Source organism: Lipotes vexillifer, unplaced genomic scaffold, assembly GCF_000442215.2.
Source record: "Lipotes vexillifer unplaced genomic scaffold, Lipotes_vexillifer_v1.1 scaffold569, whole genome shotgun sequence".
Taxonomy (NCBI): domain Eukaryota; kingdom Metazoa; phylum Chordata; class Mammalia; order Artiodactyla; family Lipotidae; genus Lipotes; species Lipotes vexillifer.
In genome coordinates, this window is record NW_006795376.1 from 2,051,343 (window position 1) to 2,070,499 (window position 19,157).

A 19,157-nucleotide genomic window follows, 5' to 3' on the forward strand; every position below is an offset into this window, starting at 1 on the left:
GATGTAAATAGGTAAGAGATTTGTGGGAGGGAGTGGACCGTGGCAAAGAGGACCTGAATTTATCTGGAGAAGCCGGGTGAAGCGCTTCTAGGACAGAAGTGAGCATTTGTTAATTTCAGTGTGTTCACGCATAAAATGTTTATTGTGTCCCCCTTGAGACCCAGACACCAGGGATACACAGATTAATAAAACATGGTCTTTCTGTCAAAGAGTTGGCACCCGAGTGGGGAAGGTGGGGATGTAAGCAGTGAAGAGTCTGAAGCAGCCATGGTACAAGGTCCAAAGGTGGACCCCAGAAGGAATCGTCCAGCCCTGCGGGGGAGGGTCAGGGACCGGCTCCTGGGCTCGGTACACGCGCTTAGAGTGCGGCAATGACCCCTGTCCAATGCGAACACTCATCTCAAATGGCTGGAAACTTAAATATCGTATTGTTGAAAATCAAATCGTGATCCGACTTCAGGGGTTAAATATTTAATTGGTGATGCGCAGATTAAAATGTGTACACGTTGAAGCACTGAGAAGAAAAGCACTGGATGCGAGAGGACCAAGTGAGAGGGAAACGAGGCAGTGGGTCCCCGCGGCTCCAGGTCTCTCCGGGCAGGGTAAGCTCACACACACCCAGTGTAACCCGACCCCGACCCCTCCTCCCCCGCGCGCGCCCGGGCCCGCCGGCCGGGCAGGTCCAGGCGGTGCGCTCTGAGTCACCGGAATCTAGGTGGGGCGGGCGCCTCGCCCCCGCGGCCAGCCCCGAGCCGCGTCCTCCAGGAGCCGCCTCCCCGCGGCCTCCTCCCTTTTGTCGCGCGGCCGGCGCTCTAGGGTCACTCTCCGCCGGCGTCCGAGCCCCACGCGCCCCTCTCCTCTCCACCACCGCCGTCGAGATGCTGGCCTGCGGCCTGGCCTGCGAGCGCTGCAGGTGGATCCTGCCCCTGCTCCTGTTCAGCGCTATCATTTTCGACATCATCGCGTTGGCCGGCCGCGGATGGCTGCAGTTGAACGGTACCGACCAGGAGTCCTCGCTGTGGTGGCGGTGTACCAACGCGAACAACTGCGAAAGCCTCATGGACTTTGGTGAGTGCCGCCGCCTCCGTGAAGTCCTCCGGACGGCTGCTGGGCGAGCGCCGGCGCCCTGGGAGTGCGGAAGTCGCCCTATGAGAATGGACTAAACAGGGTCGAGAAGGGACTGAACAGGGTCGGGGGTAATGGGTGATTCGACAAATATCTCTTTAGAGCCTAGGTTCGTACATCCGACCCGAACAGAATAAAGCAGTAGCAGCTTTCCGTGTCCAAAACCAGGCTCGACACTGGAAGAAAATGGCCCTAGTTCAAACTACGTTTATTCATAGGGTCTGTCGGTACAGCAAAAGATGATTTCAGCCATTTGAAAAGGGTTTGATGAGTAAATGTAATGAACAAAGTGTGTTTTCTTGGAGACCTACTGAAATTTCTTCCCATTCCGCCACCTATTTTATATTTTAAAATATGAAATATGCCTTATATTTTAAAATGTAAGTATTTAAAATGCGTACCTTCCCTAATGTATTATTCGTTTAACTTGAACTAAGTGAGAGCAGCTCTTCTTCCTTCAAAAAAGCCCTTTAAATCAAAGTTTCAGCAGAGGGAAGATTTCAGTAGATACTGCAGTGTTTAATGCTTCAGGCTAATTCTTGTTAGAGGGAGTGTCTTTTGGGCTTAGGCCTGGCATTGCTGTGTAGAAAACTTTATTTTAATCTGATTTGAAATCTAAAAAGCAAACACATTTTCTGCACCAGTGAAATGAAGCAGAGTTGACAACTTAATATATTGCAGATAGAGTATTTTATTTTTCCAGCGTGGAGGAAGCCTCAGGGACTACCTGTTACTATTACGCGGGACTGGAGAGGAGCTTGCTCTGGGCCGGTACCACCCCCTGCTTTCTCGTAGAGGGGAAGAACAGCCGGAGTCTATCGTGATTAGCATTGTGTGAGGGGTCCAGGAGAGGAGGGTTTAAGTATGAGGATAATCAGAAGCTTAAAGTCAACTACTACTGAATGGAGCCTTACCAACTGAGTTTAATAGTTTAAAACTGAGAAAGAAGGCTACCCTGCTTTTTTTCCCCATTCTCTGCTAGGATCTTTGATTTGCCCCGCACCTCCAAAGTGGCCCAGGGGCTTCAAACCAAACTCTGTTCATTTCTGCGACCCTGTATCAGGGGCTTGGTGCTTTATCTTATCTACTGTGGAATTATTTGGAAGTTCTCCCCCAAAATTTACCCCCCAAAGGAGGCATGGTTCTCCTTAGCAGGTAATAAAATGTAAAGACTAAATGGAATTCCTACTTTCCTTAAAGTCTGTGTTTTTCCTCTCTTAAAGCACAAACAGCACACCTGCCAGGGTTTGTATTACCCCAAGTCTTTTAGGTTTTCGAAGGGAATTAATTTCTTTGAAATAATATGTCTCTATCTTCTGGTTAAAATGCAGCAGAGTTCAGTAACTTATAGGGGATTTAATAGACTTGCTTAAAACAGGTGTGTTTTTAAACAGACTTTGATAATCGTATCTCACTGCAAAGACTAATACAGACCCAAAGAATATTCAGCGATCCTGGGCATATGAATTAAGAAGGTTAGTGTGCCGTGGGGAGAAGGGTGCAGGCAGAGCCTAGATCAGCACTATTGCTGGGACATGATCTGGCCTGCACAGCTCTGGCTGTGACCACAGCCCTCTTGTGAAAAATGCACAATGCAGTTTTTATTTTTCTTGATTTGCAGGATGAACTCACCTTCCTAGGGTGTGGCTCTTCTAACCTCAGGCTGATAGAGTGCTTTGATATAGAAGGGAGTAAGCAGGTTTTGTTTCTGTTTTCTAATTTTTCTAATTTTTTAATTAGACAGGAGTCTAAAGCATTAACTTTTTTTAATTGTAGAGAAAAGACAGATCCAGTCAGTGTACAGTTGATGTTTCAATTTGATATAGAAATTGGTCTTTAGAAAAGTTCGGTTTTCCAAGTGAGCCTTGAGGAATCTAGTACTGCCTTTGTAATGCAGCAAGAATGATTTTCATAAGTGGTCGGTGACTTTCACATTCCAATTTGGTTATTCTGGTGACCTTTGCAAAGAAAATCAAGTGCCAAGAATGTGTTAGACGTGGCTTTTGCTCAAGCCCTAGAATCAAATCATGAATCTAGCACCCACTGTCATTAGGTGACCTTGGGAAGAAGGGTCTCCTGCCATGGACTGTTGGCTAGTTTTGCCTCACAGGTGTAGAAATTGTGTATTCCTATCCCGTAGGTTGATTATCTAGGCGTCTCTGAACTTTTGAGATTTTCAGATAGCTGCAGTTAGGCCTTGCCAAAAACAATATGTTCACATGAGGTCATATTTTATCTAAAATACAGTAAGCAGTTTACACATACTCCCACGTATGTACAAACACAACAAGGAATAAGGTAGATGGCTCTAATTAAAGTGATATCTCAATATTGAGAATTAAGTGTGTATAATCACTTTTTAAAAAATTCTTGCTATGTGCTAGAAAATAAACCTTGTGATTTACCACTGTAAACTACAGTATTAAGAAAGTATACCTGTTTATTACAAAGTGCTTCACTATCTCTTTTATTTGCTGACATTTGTAACAATATGTTCATTTTGCTGGCAGGCATCAGCAATAATACTAAATAATAGAGACTTTTTAAATAAAGGTAAATAGTTCCATAGAATTATGTAAAAAGCAGAATGTTATATTCTTCACTGTCATTAACGTTTTTTTAAAGAATTTCAGATGACCATATCACCTCATTTTTCCTCATCAATGAATCAAATTAAACACTAAATATTTTCTTTTACATAATAGTAACAACTAAATAAATACAAATTCTTGTTTGAATTTTTAAAAAAGTCATGGTTTCTAGCCCTCAAAATTGGAAAAGAAAACTCTAGATTTAAACATTGAAATGATCATTCAAATTTCGTGTATAAAGAAAATGCAAAGTTAGGACTTCCCTGGTGGCACAGTGGTTAAGAATCCGCCTGCCAATGCAGGGCACACGGGTTCAAGCTCTGGTCCGGGAAGATCCCACATGCCGCGGAGGAACTAAGCCCGTGGGCCACAACTACGGAAGCCTGCGTGCCTAGAGCCTGTGCTCCACAGCAAGAGAAGCCACGGCAATGAGAAGCCCGCGTACTGCCACTAGAGAGAAAGCCTGCGCACAGCAACGAAGACCCAACGCAGCCAAAAATAAAGAAAGAAAGAAATAAAAGAAAATGCTAAATTAAATTTGAATCCATTTTCACAGACAGTATTTTTGCACTCCTGGCACCTTCTTTTACAGTTTTAAGAAAGAGTACATCAGGAGGATATTTTCAGCATCAGAGATGTAGATTTCAAGTCCTAAGCAAACTCCGACTTGTCAGGGTAGAGACTAATGAAGATAAGTTTATGCATAAATTACAGGGACAGCTGAGATGAATTTATGCTCCAAGAATGACGGCGGGGAGTCTGTGGCAGCATTGGAGAGCCTTTGCCTTGGATCTGAACTCAGAAGTGTAGAGCCTCATTTTTACCAAAGATACCACATTGAATGTTTTTTACATGAAATCAGCCTTGGATAAGTCAAAGAATCAGGTTAATACAGGAAATATTTTTAGATCATCTAGCCCTATGGTTCTTAAATGTACGAGAAATGAGAAAAATATCAGTAAGTATGAAGTTAATAGTTTTACATTAGCCTAAATTCAACTTAAAGGATTTCATTTTGAGATTATGTTCTTGTGGCTTTTTTGCAGAGGGGCAGGGTCAGGTATTCAAATGCTCTTATTTTATGAAATTAGGCATTAGTAGATAGATTAATCTTTGCGGGCATGTGTTCACATTCGTACATAGTAAAACAAAAAGTTGGACACTCTCAATTGATTTTCATAATTAAAAAAAATATATGTTGATTTATAAAATCTAGACGTCTAGGAACCAGTCATCTTGATCAGTTTACTCCACATTTGCTGCGCTTAGCACTACCAGAGAGCCTCAATTCCTGATTTGTCTTTTCTCCTTGTAAATGGCCAGAGACTCCTAGACTATTAGATCTAGGAGGGATGAATAGTGCGCCTACTCAAGCTTTCTCCAAAGCCCACCTATCAGCATCGCCCGTGGCTGATCTAAGCTTCTTCCCGTTGTTCAGCATCTTAACTCAATTTTCTCCACGATGCCATTTGTTTAAAAGTACGTCTCTTACACCGACAAGAGGTGAAATGTGCTTCTCTGTAAATTCTTCTTTCCAGTCTTCTTCCAACGGACAGATTTTCAAACATTTGAGGGTAGATTCCAAATTTGCTGCTAGTTATTTTGTCTGAGTTCACACAGAATTTCCTGTATTTTCCCATCTTCCCATGTAGGATGGTTTCCCCACTCAGACTTTCAAAGAAGGCCATAAAGGGGTAAAGTTCCATAAAAACCAATGGGAAAGGGTTATCATCTGGCTCAGTTTCAGAGGAAAATGTAGAGCATGTAAAGAATCTCACACCTACTGTGGAATTTCTCCCCAGAGACCCCGGCATCATTCTTCCTTTAAGCCATTCCTTTCCTGCCCTCCAAACCTTCTGCAGAATCATTCTTCCTGTGTCGATTTTTTTTGGAGGCTTTTCTGAGTCATCCTCCAGATTTTTGCTACTCGTGTGTTACAGACCAGCAGCATCAGTATTATCTGGGAGGTTACTGGATATTCAGCATCTCAGGCCCCACCTACTGAATTGGAATTTTAACAAGGTCCCCAGGTGATTCGTAAGCACTTTTAAGTTTCAGAAGCACTGGCCTGTATTACTGCAGATCTCCTCATTGACTCTGCAACAGTCTTTTTGAATATATCATCTACCCATGTTTATATTTATTTGTAGATAGCGGAGTATAATTGCTTTACAATTGTGTGTTAGTTTCTGCTTTATAACAAAGTGAATCAGCTATACATATACGTATAGCCCCATATCTCCTCCCTCTTGCATCTCCCTCCCATCCTCCCTATCCCACCCCTCTAGGTGGTCACAAGATAGCATCGTTTTTATTTTTTCAATTATGGTCTTGTCCAGTTTTCAGTTCTGCTTGTGTATGACATAAAGAACTTTATAGAAACAATAGGAAGGAATCTGACAAAATCTTGTATTCACTGGGTAGGGCTTTCCGTATTGTTCATAGATGAATCCTTTGTTCTGGAAAGGAACCATCCTCTTGTTGGGTGACAATTTGGAATCTGCAGGGCACTGAGTAAAGGGCTAGGCCACAGACTGTTTTGGTCAATGTTTGGTGCCCACATGTAAAACTACTGAAGAATGCAGCAAATCCATTAAAAGAAATACTAATTTGGGGTGAAAAAGTAATGACAGTCTCCAAAATATCACCCAAGATATAGCAGTAGTGCTCTCCTTGTCTTAAAAGTTTTTTATTTTTTATTTTCACAAACTTAACTTTGATTTATGGTTTCTAGCTTGATATTCAAGGTATTTATTTATTTTTACTTTTTCTTTCTTTTTTTTTTTTTTGCGGTATGCGGGCCTCTCACTGTCGTGGCCTCTCCCGTTGCGGAGCACAGGCTCCGGACGCGCAGGCTCAGCGGCCATGGCTCACGGGCCCAGCCGCTCCGCGGCACGTGGGATCCTCCTGGACCGGGGCACGAACCCGTGTCCCCTGCATCGGCAGGCGGACTCTCAACCACTGCACCACCAGGGAAGCCCTATTTTTACTTTTATTGCTCTTTTCTTATCAGTCGATCTTACTGGTCTTTTCCCAGCTGTATTTGCCTTGTAACATCATGTTTTAGTATATAATCTCTGGAAAAACGTATAGCATTATCCCTCATACAGAAAACTTAAAAACATTTTTTAGAAAAAACTCAGAATTTCATTAGTAACCAGTGAATGGTTTCCATGTTGTTGACTTAATGTTGAATCTTTGCAAGCAATAGCAAAATCTGATAAGCCATTCATTACCTAAATGGATCTTTAATGAATCTTATCTAAAAGTGGATTTATAATGTTGCTGGTTTCTTTGATAACATAAATTTCTTCAAGTGGTACTTAGAAAATAAACTTAGGACAGAATAAATTATATATATATATGAAACACCAAATTTATCTTCCCTTAAGGAAACAAAACAAAAACAACATTCCTGTGCAGAAACTCTGTTTACCTGCAGTGCAGCATGCTTTTGTGGTCTCAATTCAGAGAAAGATAATTGACAATGACAATCCTTCCCCAATCCCCTACACACACACACACACACACACACACACACACACACACACACACACACACATTCTGCTTATTTGAATTTAATGATAGTATTTAATTGAATTTAATGATTGGCAGTAACCATGAAAAAAATCTATAGAAATGAGACTATAATTGACAGTTGGTCACATACTGAAAGTTACGTGCTCTTTTTTGGCAGTGCTGCAATCTGTTTTTATAAGGAGGTTAATCATCTATCTTAGTTGTTCTCAGATTTTAGTATGGATGTAAGAAATACCAGTAAAATGCGGATTAGGAAAGGCAGAAATCTAGTGTATAAAATATTAATGAAGGACAGACTTGTCTTCAGAATAGATGAAGATGGACTGTCTTCAAAGAACTGAGGACCATCTTTTGATGTTGAATCATGAAAAAAGTAGCTTCAAGATAAGTTTTAAAAATTGATGTTTTTCCATTGAGGCTGGTAAATAGGGTACAATTTAGACCAAGGTATAATATAAAAATATATAGTTCCCAAAGGGTTGGGTAAATTTATAGATATTAGACTCATTCTGGGTGATTAAGGGAGACCAAAGGCACTTAGCCTACAGATTTATCTTAAGTTTTCAAAATGTATGTCATGGAGAATTGCCATGTTGTTAGTCTACCTGGCTGTTGGTTCCCTTCTCAGGCAGAATATTGGGCTGGGAGGACCCTGCTCAGACCTGGTAGGATCCATCTCATCATCTTACAACAAAATAGTCATTGACATGAGACAGCAGATTACCTTCCTTATTATCCATCAGTCAGGACCTTCAAAAACATGTCAAGATTTGTATCTTTTTTTTTTTTTAGTTGATACCTCATTGTAATTTTTTTGTTTTACATCTTTATTGGAGTATAATTGCTTTACAATGGTGTGTTAGTTTCTGCTTTACAACAAAGTGAATCCGTTATACATATACATATGTTCGCATATCTCTTCCCTCTTGCGTCTCCCTCCCTCCCACCCTCCCTATCCCACCCCTCCAGGCGGTCACAAAGCACCGAGCTGATCTCCCTGTGCTATGCGGCTGCTTCCCACTAGCTATCTACCTTACGTTTGGTAGTGTATGTATGTCCATGCCTCTCTCTCGCTTTGTCACAGCTTACCCCTCCCCCTCCCCATATCCTCAAGTCCATTCTCTAGTAGGTCTGTGTCTTTATTCCTGTCTTACCCCTAGGTTCTTCATGACATTTTTTTTTCTTAAATTCCATATATATGTGTTAGCATATGGTATTTGTCTTTCTCTTTCTGACTTACTTCACTCTGTATGACAGACTCTATGTCTATCCACCTCATTACAAATATATTTGTCTTTCTTTCTGACTTACTTCACTCTGTATGACAGACTCTATGTCTATCCACCTCATTACAAATAGCTCAATTTCGTTTCTTTTTATGGCTGAGTAATATTCCATTGTATATATGTGCCACATCTTAAATGATAGTTAAGTGAATCAATGTGGGTGTTTCCACTCTCAAGGAGCAGGTTTTACACGTTTTACTTCCAAGGCAGCCTTTCTCCAGACAGACTGCTGCTTAACTTTCCATTTTGATTTTCTTTAGACTCAGCATTTTAAATAAGGAAGATGCTAATTGAGTTGATTTAACATAACATAGGAAAATTTCTTAAAATGATCTGTTTATATTTACATTCACCTGTTGGTTTTAGGTTAGGTGAATTGGCTTACTATTTCTTTTATTTAGTTCCTTTCAAGTACCTGAAACTAAATGTAAATTACACCTCAGCAGTAATGTCAGCGGAAGCGGTAATAGCAATGATCTAACTTTGTATTAATCTTCCTCAAATAAACAGGCAAAATGATTGATGTTACTCTTTATAGCAACATCATACATAATTTATTTAGCTATACTTTCAAAACCTTAATCTGTGATTGTCAAAGTTTGATTACTAAATATGTTCCCTGTTAGGATGCTTCTCCTGTTTTTATTGAAAACTCACATTCTGCTATACAACTGATCTTCACTGTTTGCATTCCTCTGTATGGCTTATATAGTTGTGTTGCCTTTTCACTGAACAGTTTCAAACATGTGAACTCACCTTAAAAGGAAAACTCAGTGTCTGCTTATTGGAATTTTTTTTTTTTTTTTTTTTTTTTTTTGCGGTATGCGGGCCTCTCACTGTTGTGGCCTCTCCCTTTGCGGCGGAGCACAGGCTTCGGATGTGCAGGCTCAGCGGCCATGGCTCACGGGCCCAGCCTCTCCACGGCATGTGGGATCTTCCCGGACCGGGGCATGAACCCGTGTCCCCTGCATCGGCAGGCGGACTCTCAACCACTGCGCTACCAGGGAAGCCCTGCTTATTGGAATTTAATGATTGTATTTAATTGAATTTAATGATTGGCAGTAACCATGAAAAAATCTACAGACATGAGACTGTAATTGACAGTGGGTCACATACTGAGTTACATGCTCCAGCTATTTTTATAAGAAGATTAATCATCTCTCTTAGTTGTTCTCAAACTTTAGTATAAATGTAAGAAATACCAGTAAAATGCAGATTCCTTTCCAACTCTGATTCAGTATGTCTGGAGGGATGCATAGGAATCCATACTTTTTTTTTTTCTTTGCGGTAGTGGGCCTCTCACTGTTGTGGCCTCTCCCGTTGTGGAGCACAGGCTCTGGACACGCAGGCTCAGCGGCCATGGCTCACGGGCCCAGCCGCTCCGCGGCATGTGGGATCTTCCCGGACCGGGGCCCAAACCCGCGTCCCCTGCATCGGCAGGCGGACTCTCAACCACTGTGCCACCAGGGAAGCCCGGAATCCATACTTTTTATAAGCACCACTGATGATTTTGAGTCAGTGGTTTATGGGCTAGACTTCAAGATGGTCTGATTAATTAATGTTCTTTCCAAAGCATGGTCCCTTTTCTCTGGAAAGTTACCTTACTCGAAGGACAAGGCAAAAGTGAGAAAAGAGACTTACTCAATCTCACATTTTGGCTTTATCCATGTCTATTTTGAAATAAAACATTTCTATTTTACCTTGGTCTTAACTGATCTCACGGGAAGAGAGCAAGATGTGGAGGAAAGTAACAAAAATTATAAACCAACCAACAAACAAAACACACACACACACACACACACACACACACACACACACACACAATTATAAACATATAACTAGGCCCACTCAGGTACTGCCATGACGCCATCCTGACCAGTGCCACTAAGGGGTAATTTGTGTGAAAACATGGTATTTGAGCATGTAAAAAACATTGAGCATGTGTCGTTTCCTTAATTACCTATTATACCCCAGTCATCCCTGAATCTAGATGAAGATTTGGAGGGAGTGCGGAGGCTAGAGAAGGGAACAGGGGAGCTCAGCCCAGGTTTGTCTCTAACAGTTGAAGATGTAAACATGCAGAGTGGAGAACTGAGGAAGAGTCTTCACGTGACAGTGTAGAACCTTGAGAACATTGAATAAAGTGAAAAATTGAGGTACTGGAGAAAGTCATCGGAATACATGAGGACGTTTTTGAACAGAGAGGGCTGGAGAATTAATAGCTCCATGACTTTTCACACAAGAGCTCTCATCCTCACCGTAATCTTGAAAGAAGGCATTTTAGCCTGGGTTAACAGAGGAGCAGACTGACAGTGGCTAATAGGTAATAGAGGCAGGGTATAAACGAGGGCAAGCTGGCTCCCAAGCCCTTGTTCTTTCTGCTAGTCCTTATCTTTGTCTAACACTGACCAGTCCAATGACCCCAAATTAAGTCAGGATATGTTTGCCAGCCAAGGTCGGTTAAAGCTGGAGTAAAACCAGTGCCGAGGTACACGCAGCTCTCCTTTTCAAATGCAATAAAGAGAAATAGGTTAAGGGTGCATGTTTATCCATTAATGAATGAGTGGGTAAACATAATGTGGGCTATCCATACAATAGAATAATTATTGGTCATAGAAAGGAATGCAGGGCTTCCCTGGTGGCGCGGTGGTTGAGAGTCCGCCTGCCGATGCAGGGGACACAGGTTCGTGCCCCGGTCCGGGAAGATCCCACATGCCGCGGAGCGGCTGGGCCCGTGAGCCGTGGCCGCTGGGCCTGCGCGTCCGGAGCCTGTGCTCCGCAACGGGAGAGGCCACGACAGTGAGAGGCCCGTGTACCGCAAAAAAACAAACAGACAAACAAAAAACAGAAAAGCAGCCCTAATCCATGCTGTTCCAACATGGGTGAACCTTGAAGACATTATGCTAAGTGAAAGCGTAAGACAGTCGCGAAGGCCACATAGTATATAATTCCGTTTATATGAAATGTCCAGAATAAACAAATTTATAGAGACAGAAAGTAGATCAGAAGGTGAAGGAAGCCGGGGGGAGAAGGGCACTGCTAGCGGACAGGGCGTTTCTCTTTGGGGTCATGAAAATTTTGGAATTGCAAGCGGTGATGGTTGCACAACCCTGTGAATTGAGTGAAAACTACAGAATTGTACACTTTAAATGGATGAATTTTCTAGTCTGTAAATTATATCTTAAAAAAAAAGAAAAAAGGAGTCCTGTTCTGGGTTCAGACAGTCTGGAAATCAAACTTGGCTGCCAGCTATGTGGCTATGGGCAGCTTATCTGGACTCTCAAAGGCATAGTATAATCTCACTTCTAAAATAGAAATGATAACAGAGTGTGAACCTTAAAAAGTTATTGTGAGGATTCAGGTTGCTAAGGCATGGCGGGTTCTTAGCCCAGTGCCTGGCACAGAGCGATTACTTCCTACATGTCAGTTACTACCTCTAGAGAGAAGGTTGTGTGGGAAGAGATTTTACAAATCAGTGCAGTTTGAACAATAAGAATTATTTGCTGGAATCCTTAGCTTGGGAGTCATGACTCTTCTCTTCCCACAGGGGCAGAGCAGAATGACCCAGGGCTAGAGCTGCCCATGTAGATCTTCAAACCTAGAGCTCAATTTCCACCTCATCCTTATTGTTTTTAGGGCCCATGTCAATAACTGAGAATTATTGTGCAATAAATTCTGAATACTTCACAAGTTAAAATTTAGAAATGTTGTTTGCACCTAAACTTGTTACAAAAAGCACAGCTAGCTACTTTACAATTGTTTTATTTTATATCTCTGTCTAGTCATAAGTACTATGAGTTTTCAGTAATTATTTTTGCATGGGACCAAACCTTAATATGGAACAAAGATCCTTTTAAAGGTATTTGAAACAGTTCCCGAAGAGATTGTAATTTGGATTGTTCCATAGTAAAAATGTTGTTTATTGTGGTCATGTTATAGTAGAACTTGAGTGACTTTTAAAAATATACCTGTTTATATGCCAGGTTATTAAATGAGATACAGTTTAATGTAGTTTACTTTTCATTTCGGAGGTATAAACATTTGCCCCAAAACCGAGGGGATAAGGCATTACTGCATATCAGTATGTTAATGTCCTAACTATGAATTGACTATTCTTTCCTTAAGATATGGAGATGCTTAAGTATTGTCTAAAGAAAATCTGTTCTTTCACCCAAATACAATTAGTAGAAAGAAAAAAAAACCCCATTGATGCTTTGATAAGTAATTTTTAAATTTGGCTAATTGCTGTTTCTTTCTTATAGCGTGGGGAAGGGCAGCTGCCGCCATGCTCTTCTGTGGCTTCATTATCCTGGTGATCTGTTTCATCCTGTCTTTCTTTGCCCTCTGCGGATCCCAAATGCTTGTCTTCCTGAGAATGATTGGAAGCCTCCTGGCCCTGGCTGGTAAGACTGTGCGCCAGCAATCCTTTCTTCCTATCTGCAGGGGACATCAATATAATAATGTCCACACCACAAAGAAGATCTCTGACAATACAGTTCCTGATCTGTTCTCGGAAAATGTGTCACCAAAGGCAGAAGTAACAGAGGAGAGATGTATTTTAAGAGCTGGATCCCTTTTATCCTCTGCCTGAGACAGCGTTCCATGTCCCCCATCCAAGTGAGGAAGGTTGTCACTCTACCTGCTGGTATCTCTCGTAGATGACCCTATGCTCCTGACACCCCTGTCCCGAGGGACCAGGGCTGGAAGTGCAGTGTCTCCATAGTGGTCCCAGGCTGGCCTCCCATGAGCCCCATGCCTGAGGGGACTGGAATGTCCCTGAACCATTGCACTTGTTGAAGGCGTTCTGCAGTCTTAGGATGTGGTGGGTCACAGAAGGGTTTTCTGCAGTGGGATGGGGGATCTGGGAGGGGCCAGATCTGGAATTGCCTCTTTGCAGCTTAGAGCCAGGGTTGGGGGATGGGAAACTTAGTTATGCAGCTGGGTGGGGCTTGGAGAGAACATTTATTAAGGCAATATAAGAACTAGCAAGAATCTAGAGGCAAGAATTATTTGAAATTTTAGGTGGGCACCTGGCAGTAGGGAAGTCTGCCAAAGGAGCAGGACCCCAGCCACAGAGCTGGATTTAGATGCAAATCTGGATTTCCTGAGGAGGGGAAAGAAGAAGAAGATGCTGGTAAGGGCAAAGTGAGGCGGCCATAGTCCATTTCTCAAGCTACCAACTTAGGCTCATGGAACAAAAGCCGAAGTCCAGCCACAGACCTGGGGTATAAATACAAAGTGAGCATATGGTTTTGGAAACAAGTCAGAAGCCTTGTAACTAGAGGGGTCCATAGGATCAAGCCTGAGCCTGAGTGGGACCACTGTGCACAGGGTTCCCTGAGTACAAAGAAGGTGATGGCAGGATCTAGGGCAGGATAAGTGAGGAGCAAAAAGGCCCTGGCTGGGAGGAAGGAGGTAGCCTCCGAGAACCAGCCAGTGCAGGTCTAACCATCCCCTGTACATTTAAACGTGTCTCTTGATTCAAAATAAAGTTTACTCGAGTGTTCCTCATGTTTCAAACTTTGCTTTTGGAATAATATTTTAGAATCAGAAATGGCTAGGAATCACAAAACATATGAAGAATCTTCCCCCTCCACTTTTATTTGGTGTTTTGTAGTTCAAATTTACAAGACCTTATCAGAGAAACAATTTGATGTAGCTTCCTATCACATGTCTTAGAAGACTAGGTAGATGCCTATATAAATCAGCATTAGAAATAACACTATGACATTAACGTTCATTGAAGAATCCTTTATGACCCATCAATTCCACTTCTAGGTATATATCCAAAAGAACCAAAAGCAGGGATTTGAATAGGTACTTGTATGTCCATGTTCATAGTAGCGTTATTCACAATAGCCAAAAGGTGGAAACGACCCAAGTGTTCAGCAGCAGATAAATATATAAACAAAATGTAGTCTATACATACAATGGAATATCATTCAGCCATAAAAAGGAATGAAATTTTGATGTGAGCTACAAATGGATGGACCTTGAAAACGTTATGCTGAAAGAAATAAGGTAGATACAGAAGGACGAATATTTTATGATTTCACTTGTATGAAGTACCTGGAATAGGCAAATTCACAGAGACAGAAAGTCGACTGGAGGTTACCAGCAGCCGAGGGGAGGGGGTAATGGGTACATATTGTGGATGTTGAAAATGTTTTAGGTATGGATAGTGGTGATGATTACACAACATTGTGAATGTATTTAATGCCACTGAATCGAACACTTAGCAAATGGTTAAATTGATAAATATTATGTTGAGTATATTTTACCAAAATCAAAAGAAATCCTAGTAAAACTCTTCTGTCCACCTTAACATTAAAACATTAAGATCTAGTAATTGCCATCTCTAGCTAACAGGGCTGCAGGAGTTATTGTAAAAAAAACTCGTTCTGGTGAGTTTCGATAGATAAACAGCTGAACTGTCCTGCTTAACCCCGTGTTCTCATTTTACAATTTAATTCTCCTCGTCTTCAAAGCTGGACAAGTGGAATGGGAAATGTTTAATAGAAAAATAAAAAGCCTAGAAATCTCAATACATTTTTAGTGGTAATAATGTTGAATAAGCCCTATTTGATTTTTAAGATATATTTCATAACAATTCTTTTTAATTTGATGTATATTATTGGGTTAAAATCAGAATAATTGAACACCAATACAATTTAGATTTTGTAAAAATTGATCCAAACCATTACAAGAACTTCGTGTGATGAACCAAAATGGGTAAATAACAATGTTCAACATTTATTACTAGGCATATTAGAGAAAAATGCAGAGAAGTGTTCCTTTTGTGCCATACACAATGATTTGCAGAAAATGACAAACTTAACTAGTGAGAGTTTGTTATTTAAACTAGACAGAAAGTGGGACTTCCCTCGTGGTCCAGTGGGTAAGACTCTGCACTCCCAGTGCAGGGGGCCCGGGTTTGATCCTTGGTGGGGGAACTAGATCCCACATGCATGCCGCAACTAAGAGTCCGCATGCCACAACCGAAAAAAAAAAAAAAAAAAAGATCCTGCATGCCGCAACTAAGACCTGGTGCGGCCAAAATAAATAAATAAATAAATATTTAAAAATAAATAAAGTAGACAGGAACCAGAGAAATATTTAAGATCTGCACTAAGATTGCCTTTCATAAGTTGCCAAAGAAGAACATTTTAAGTTGGGAAATAGAAGCAACAAAGCAAGATGTGGAAACATCTACAGCCTTTCTAGTAATTAAAAAAAAAAAAAAAGAAAGAAAACTAGTTAAGTGTATATCTGTGGAGCTAGTAGAAAAAAGTTAAGGTGAAAGAAAAGTGGCGGTGAGGACTGTTCACTCCCTGACATACTCCTGGGAGCTCAGCCAGCTGATCCCTCTTTGTGAAGAGTAGCATCTGAATGTCACAGAGCTAAAATCTGCTTATACCCAGAGTCATGGCAATGCACATACTAAATACTAGGTAAAAAATGCATAGCATAGCATGTGTATACTCATTAGAGCTTTATAGAATTATGCATGTTCGTTGAAAAAGACTACAAAGTAGATTTAATAAATTCCTTTTATTTTTAAGCGGTGTAAATTGTTAATACATGATTAATAATAATTGTCATAATGTGACTCATATCAAAGAGTTTAGAAATTTTTTTGACATATGTTTTCCTTCCCGTACCTTCCCTTTCACTTGTGTTTTTTTTTTTTTTTTTTTTGCGGTACACGGGCCTCTCACTGTTGTGGCCTCTCCTGTTGCGGAGCACAGGCTCCGGACGCGCAGGCTCAGCGGCCATGGCTCACGGGCCCAGCCGCTCCGCGGCACGTGGGATCTTCCCAGACCGGGGCACGAACCCGTGTCCCCTGCATCGGCAGGCGGACTCTCAACCACTGCGCCACCAGGGAAGCACCCCTTTCCCTTTCTAAAGCACTGTGGTTATTCCCCTCTTTTGCTTCTATTTCCCCAGAGGCTGGAATGCTCTTCTTCCTCCCCTCCATCTCTTCATTTCTATTTATTCTTCAGATTCCCCCTTCCTCTGCAGGCTTTTCTGCTGATTCTCCCATTGATCATTCGCATCAATGATTCATTGTTTTATTTAGTCATTTATTTATTGAATGAATATTCCTCTATCTGTGTCTGTGTGTGCATACACACAGACATATGTATATGTACATATATGTTTCATTTTGCTAACACTGATAATATTAACTTATGTTTGGCACAGGAAAAGCAAAGATGAAAAAGTAGGCTCTCCTCTACCCTCTTGCTTCCTATTGCACACCACAATTCAGCACGTTTTACTTTAGTATACACAATGCTTACATATGTACATGAATCTCTAATTTTCTGTCTGTATTTCATATACTCAGTATTCTACTCAGTGCCAGGTATCTCTGACACACAACATTCAGTCATCTTTTTTGGCTTATGATTAACTAGACTCCCCCAGCCCCTTTTATCAGCACTATTTAGGTGGATTTAATACTTACTTTAAGGCAAAAATGTTGTGGAAGAGGAAATAATCTGTTGTTACCATGCATTCATTCATTCATACCTTCATACTTTGTATTTTTTTTTTCCTTCCTTTTAGCTGTGTTCCAGATCATCTCCCTGGTAATCTACCCTGTGAAGTATAACCAGACCTTTATCTTGGCTAACAACTCTGGTGTCCTTTACATCTATAACTGGGCCTACGGCTTTGGGTGGGCGGCCACAATTATCCTGATTGGCTGTGCCTTCTTCTTCTGTTGCCTCCCCAACTATGCAGATGACCTGCTGGGCAATGCCAAGCCCAGGTACTTCTACACATCTCCCTAAGGTGGGGAATGAGCAGAAGAACATCACTGCTGCTGAGATGGATTCCAGAGAAAGAAACTGTTTCCCCCGGAATACTCTGAACCTATGTTTGGGGCAGTGTTCATATCATTAAACTATAGTCAAAATGCTAAAATACGTTGGGAGAGAATATTTCTTAAATAGTTTTAGAGTTTCATATTCATCTTTTATCTGTGATTTGTAGAGTTAAACAAGTCTTACTTCTTTTAACTAATTACCTAATTACTAATATGCCAGTGTTTCCTTATATCTAGCCATACCATTTATATTGCATTTGTAAGAGAATATGAGAAGGAAACTTATGTAATTTATAAGGTAAAAATGAGAAGGCTTCAGAGATTTGAGTAATCTGATCAGGTTTCTGTTTTTCCCAGATGGAATGAACTGGGTCTATTAAGGACTAAGGAGAAGAGGAAAATACTGGAAAAAATTGCCAGTGACCAAATATTCTAAAAGAAATGCAAAAAATAAATATTTTTTCAAACCTTCAGCTATTTAAAGAAGCAAAGTCATTTCCTAAATGCATATCATTTGTGAGAATTTCTAATTAACATCATGAATAATTGATTTGGGGCTAAGCTTCCCGTTAACTTGATATGGCATCTAGGAAAGTATTCTTTCATAGCCAAAGCCTGTTGCAGTAGTAAGACCTCTTTAAGTAGTGAAATATTAAGATGAAATTTTCTCTTTTAAAGTGGTTTGTAGGGTTGGGGTGTGGTAAAGTGCTACTAATAATTCTGTGCTGTTTGGTGTCTATATATTCTAGACTAGGGTAGACTGGATTAAAAGATGGATTGGTCTAATTCGTCGTAACCTCTAGGTGGGATTAGGTTGTTCAGTAAACCATTAGGAGGGCCATTCCCACCACAAAAGTAACATTAAAACAGCCTAAAGAGAAGAAATGGCTTGAATTTTTTGTCTTAGGCTTGACCGGGCTCTAATCATGTAGACACAGCTTCTGATAGATTGCAGCTGTAATCAAAAACTCAAATACGGTTAAAAACCTGGTTTCCCTTGGTAAACAGATTAAAAATATCTGAGGTAAAACATGCAACGGGAGAATTCAGGGATGTGGGATTTCTCTGAATGGCAAATATGATATATCACATGGATTTTTTTTTAATATTTGTACTTATGTAATGAAAACCAATTCATTTTATGTATCAAATTATTATTTTGTAAGTTGTAAAAATAAGCAGTTGCAGTTTTCATTATGAATTTTTCCCAATAAACCAGGTGTTCTAATCTTGTATCTAGTTTGCAGTTTTTTTTGGTTTTGCTTCTCAGCCCCCTCTCCCCCACCCTACCGCCAATCTGAAGAAGGGGATTTTTTTTTTTAACATCTTTATTGGAGTATAATTGCTTTACAATGTTATGTTGGTTTCTGCTGTATAACAAAGTGAATCAGCTATACATATACATATATCTCCATATCCCCTCCCTCTTGCATCTCCCTCCCACCCTCCTTATCCCACCCCTCTAGGTGGTCACAAAGCACCGAGCTGCCCTCCCTGTGCTATGCGGCTGCTTCCCACTAGCTATCTATTTTACATTTGGTAATGTATATATGTCCATGCCACTCTCTCACTTCGTCCAAGTTTACCCTTCCCCCTCCCTGTATCCTCAAGTCCATTCTCTACACCTGTGTCTTTATTCCTGTCCTGCCCCTAGGTTCTTCAGAACCATTTTTTTTTTAGATTCCATATATATTTGTTAACATACGGTATTTGTTTTTCTCTTCCTGACTTACTTCACTCTGTATGACAGACTCTACGTCCATCCACCTCAGTACAAATAAC

At 40.9% G+C, this 19,157-nt stretch overlaps 1 protein-coding gene across 1 annotated transcript; it reads left to right on the forward strand.

The window, feature by feature from the left end:
- The first annotated feature begins 878 nt into the window (after nt 1-878).
- Nucleotides 879-17,340, forward strand: PERP (p53 apoptosis effector related to PMP22). The gene is made up of 3 exons (XM_007467601.1): nt 879-1,068; nt 12,805-12,945; nt 17,114-17,340. The coding sequence occupies exons 1-3, from the start codon at nt 879-881 to the stop codon at nt 17,338-17,340; spliced, it is 558 nt and encodes a 185-aa protein (XP_007467663.1).
- Nucleotides 17,341-19,157: the final 1,817 nt, after the last annotated feature.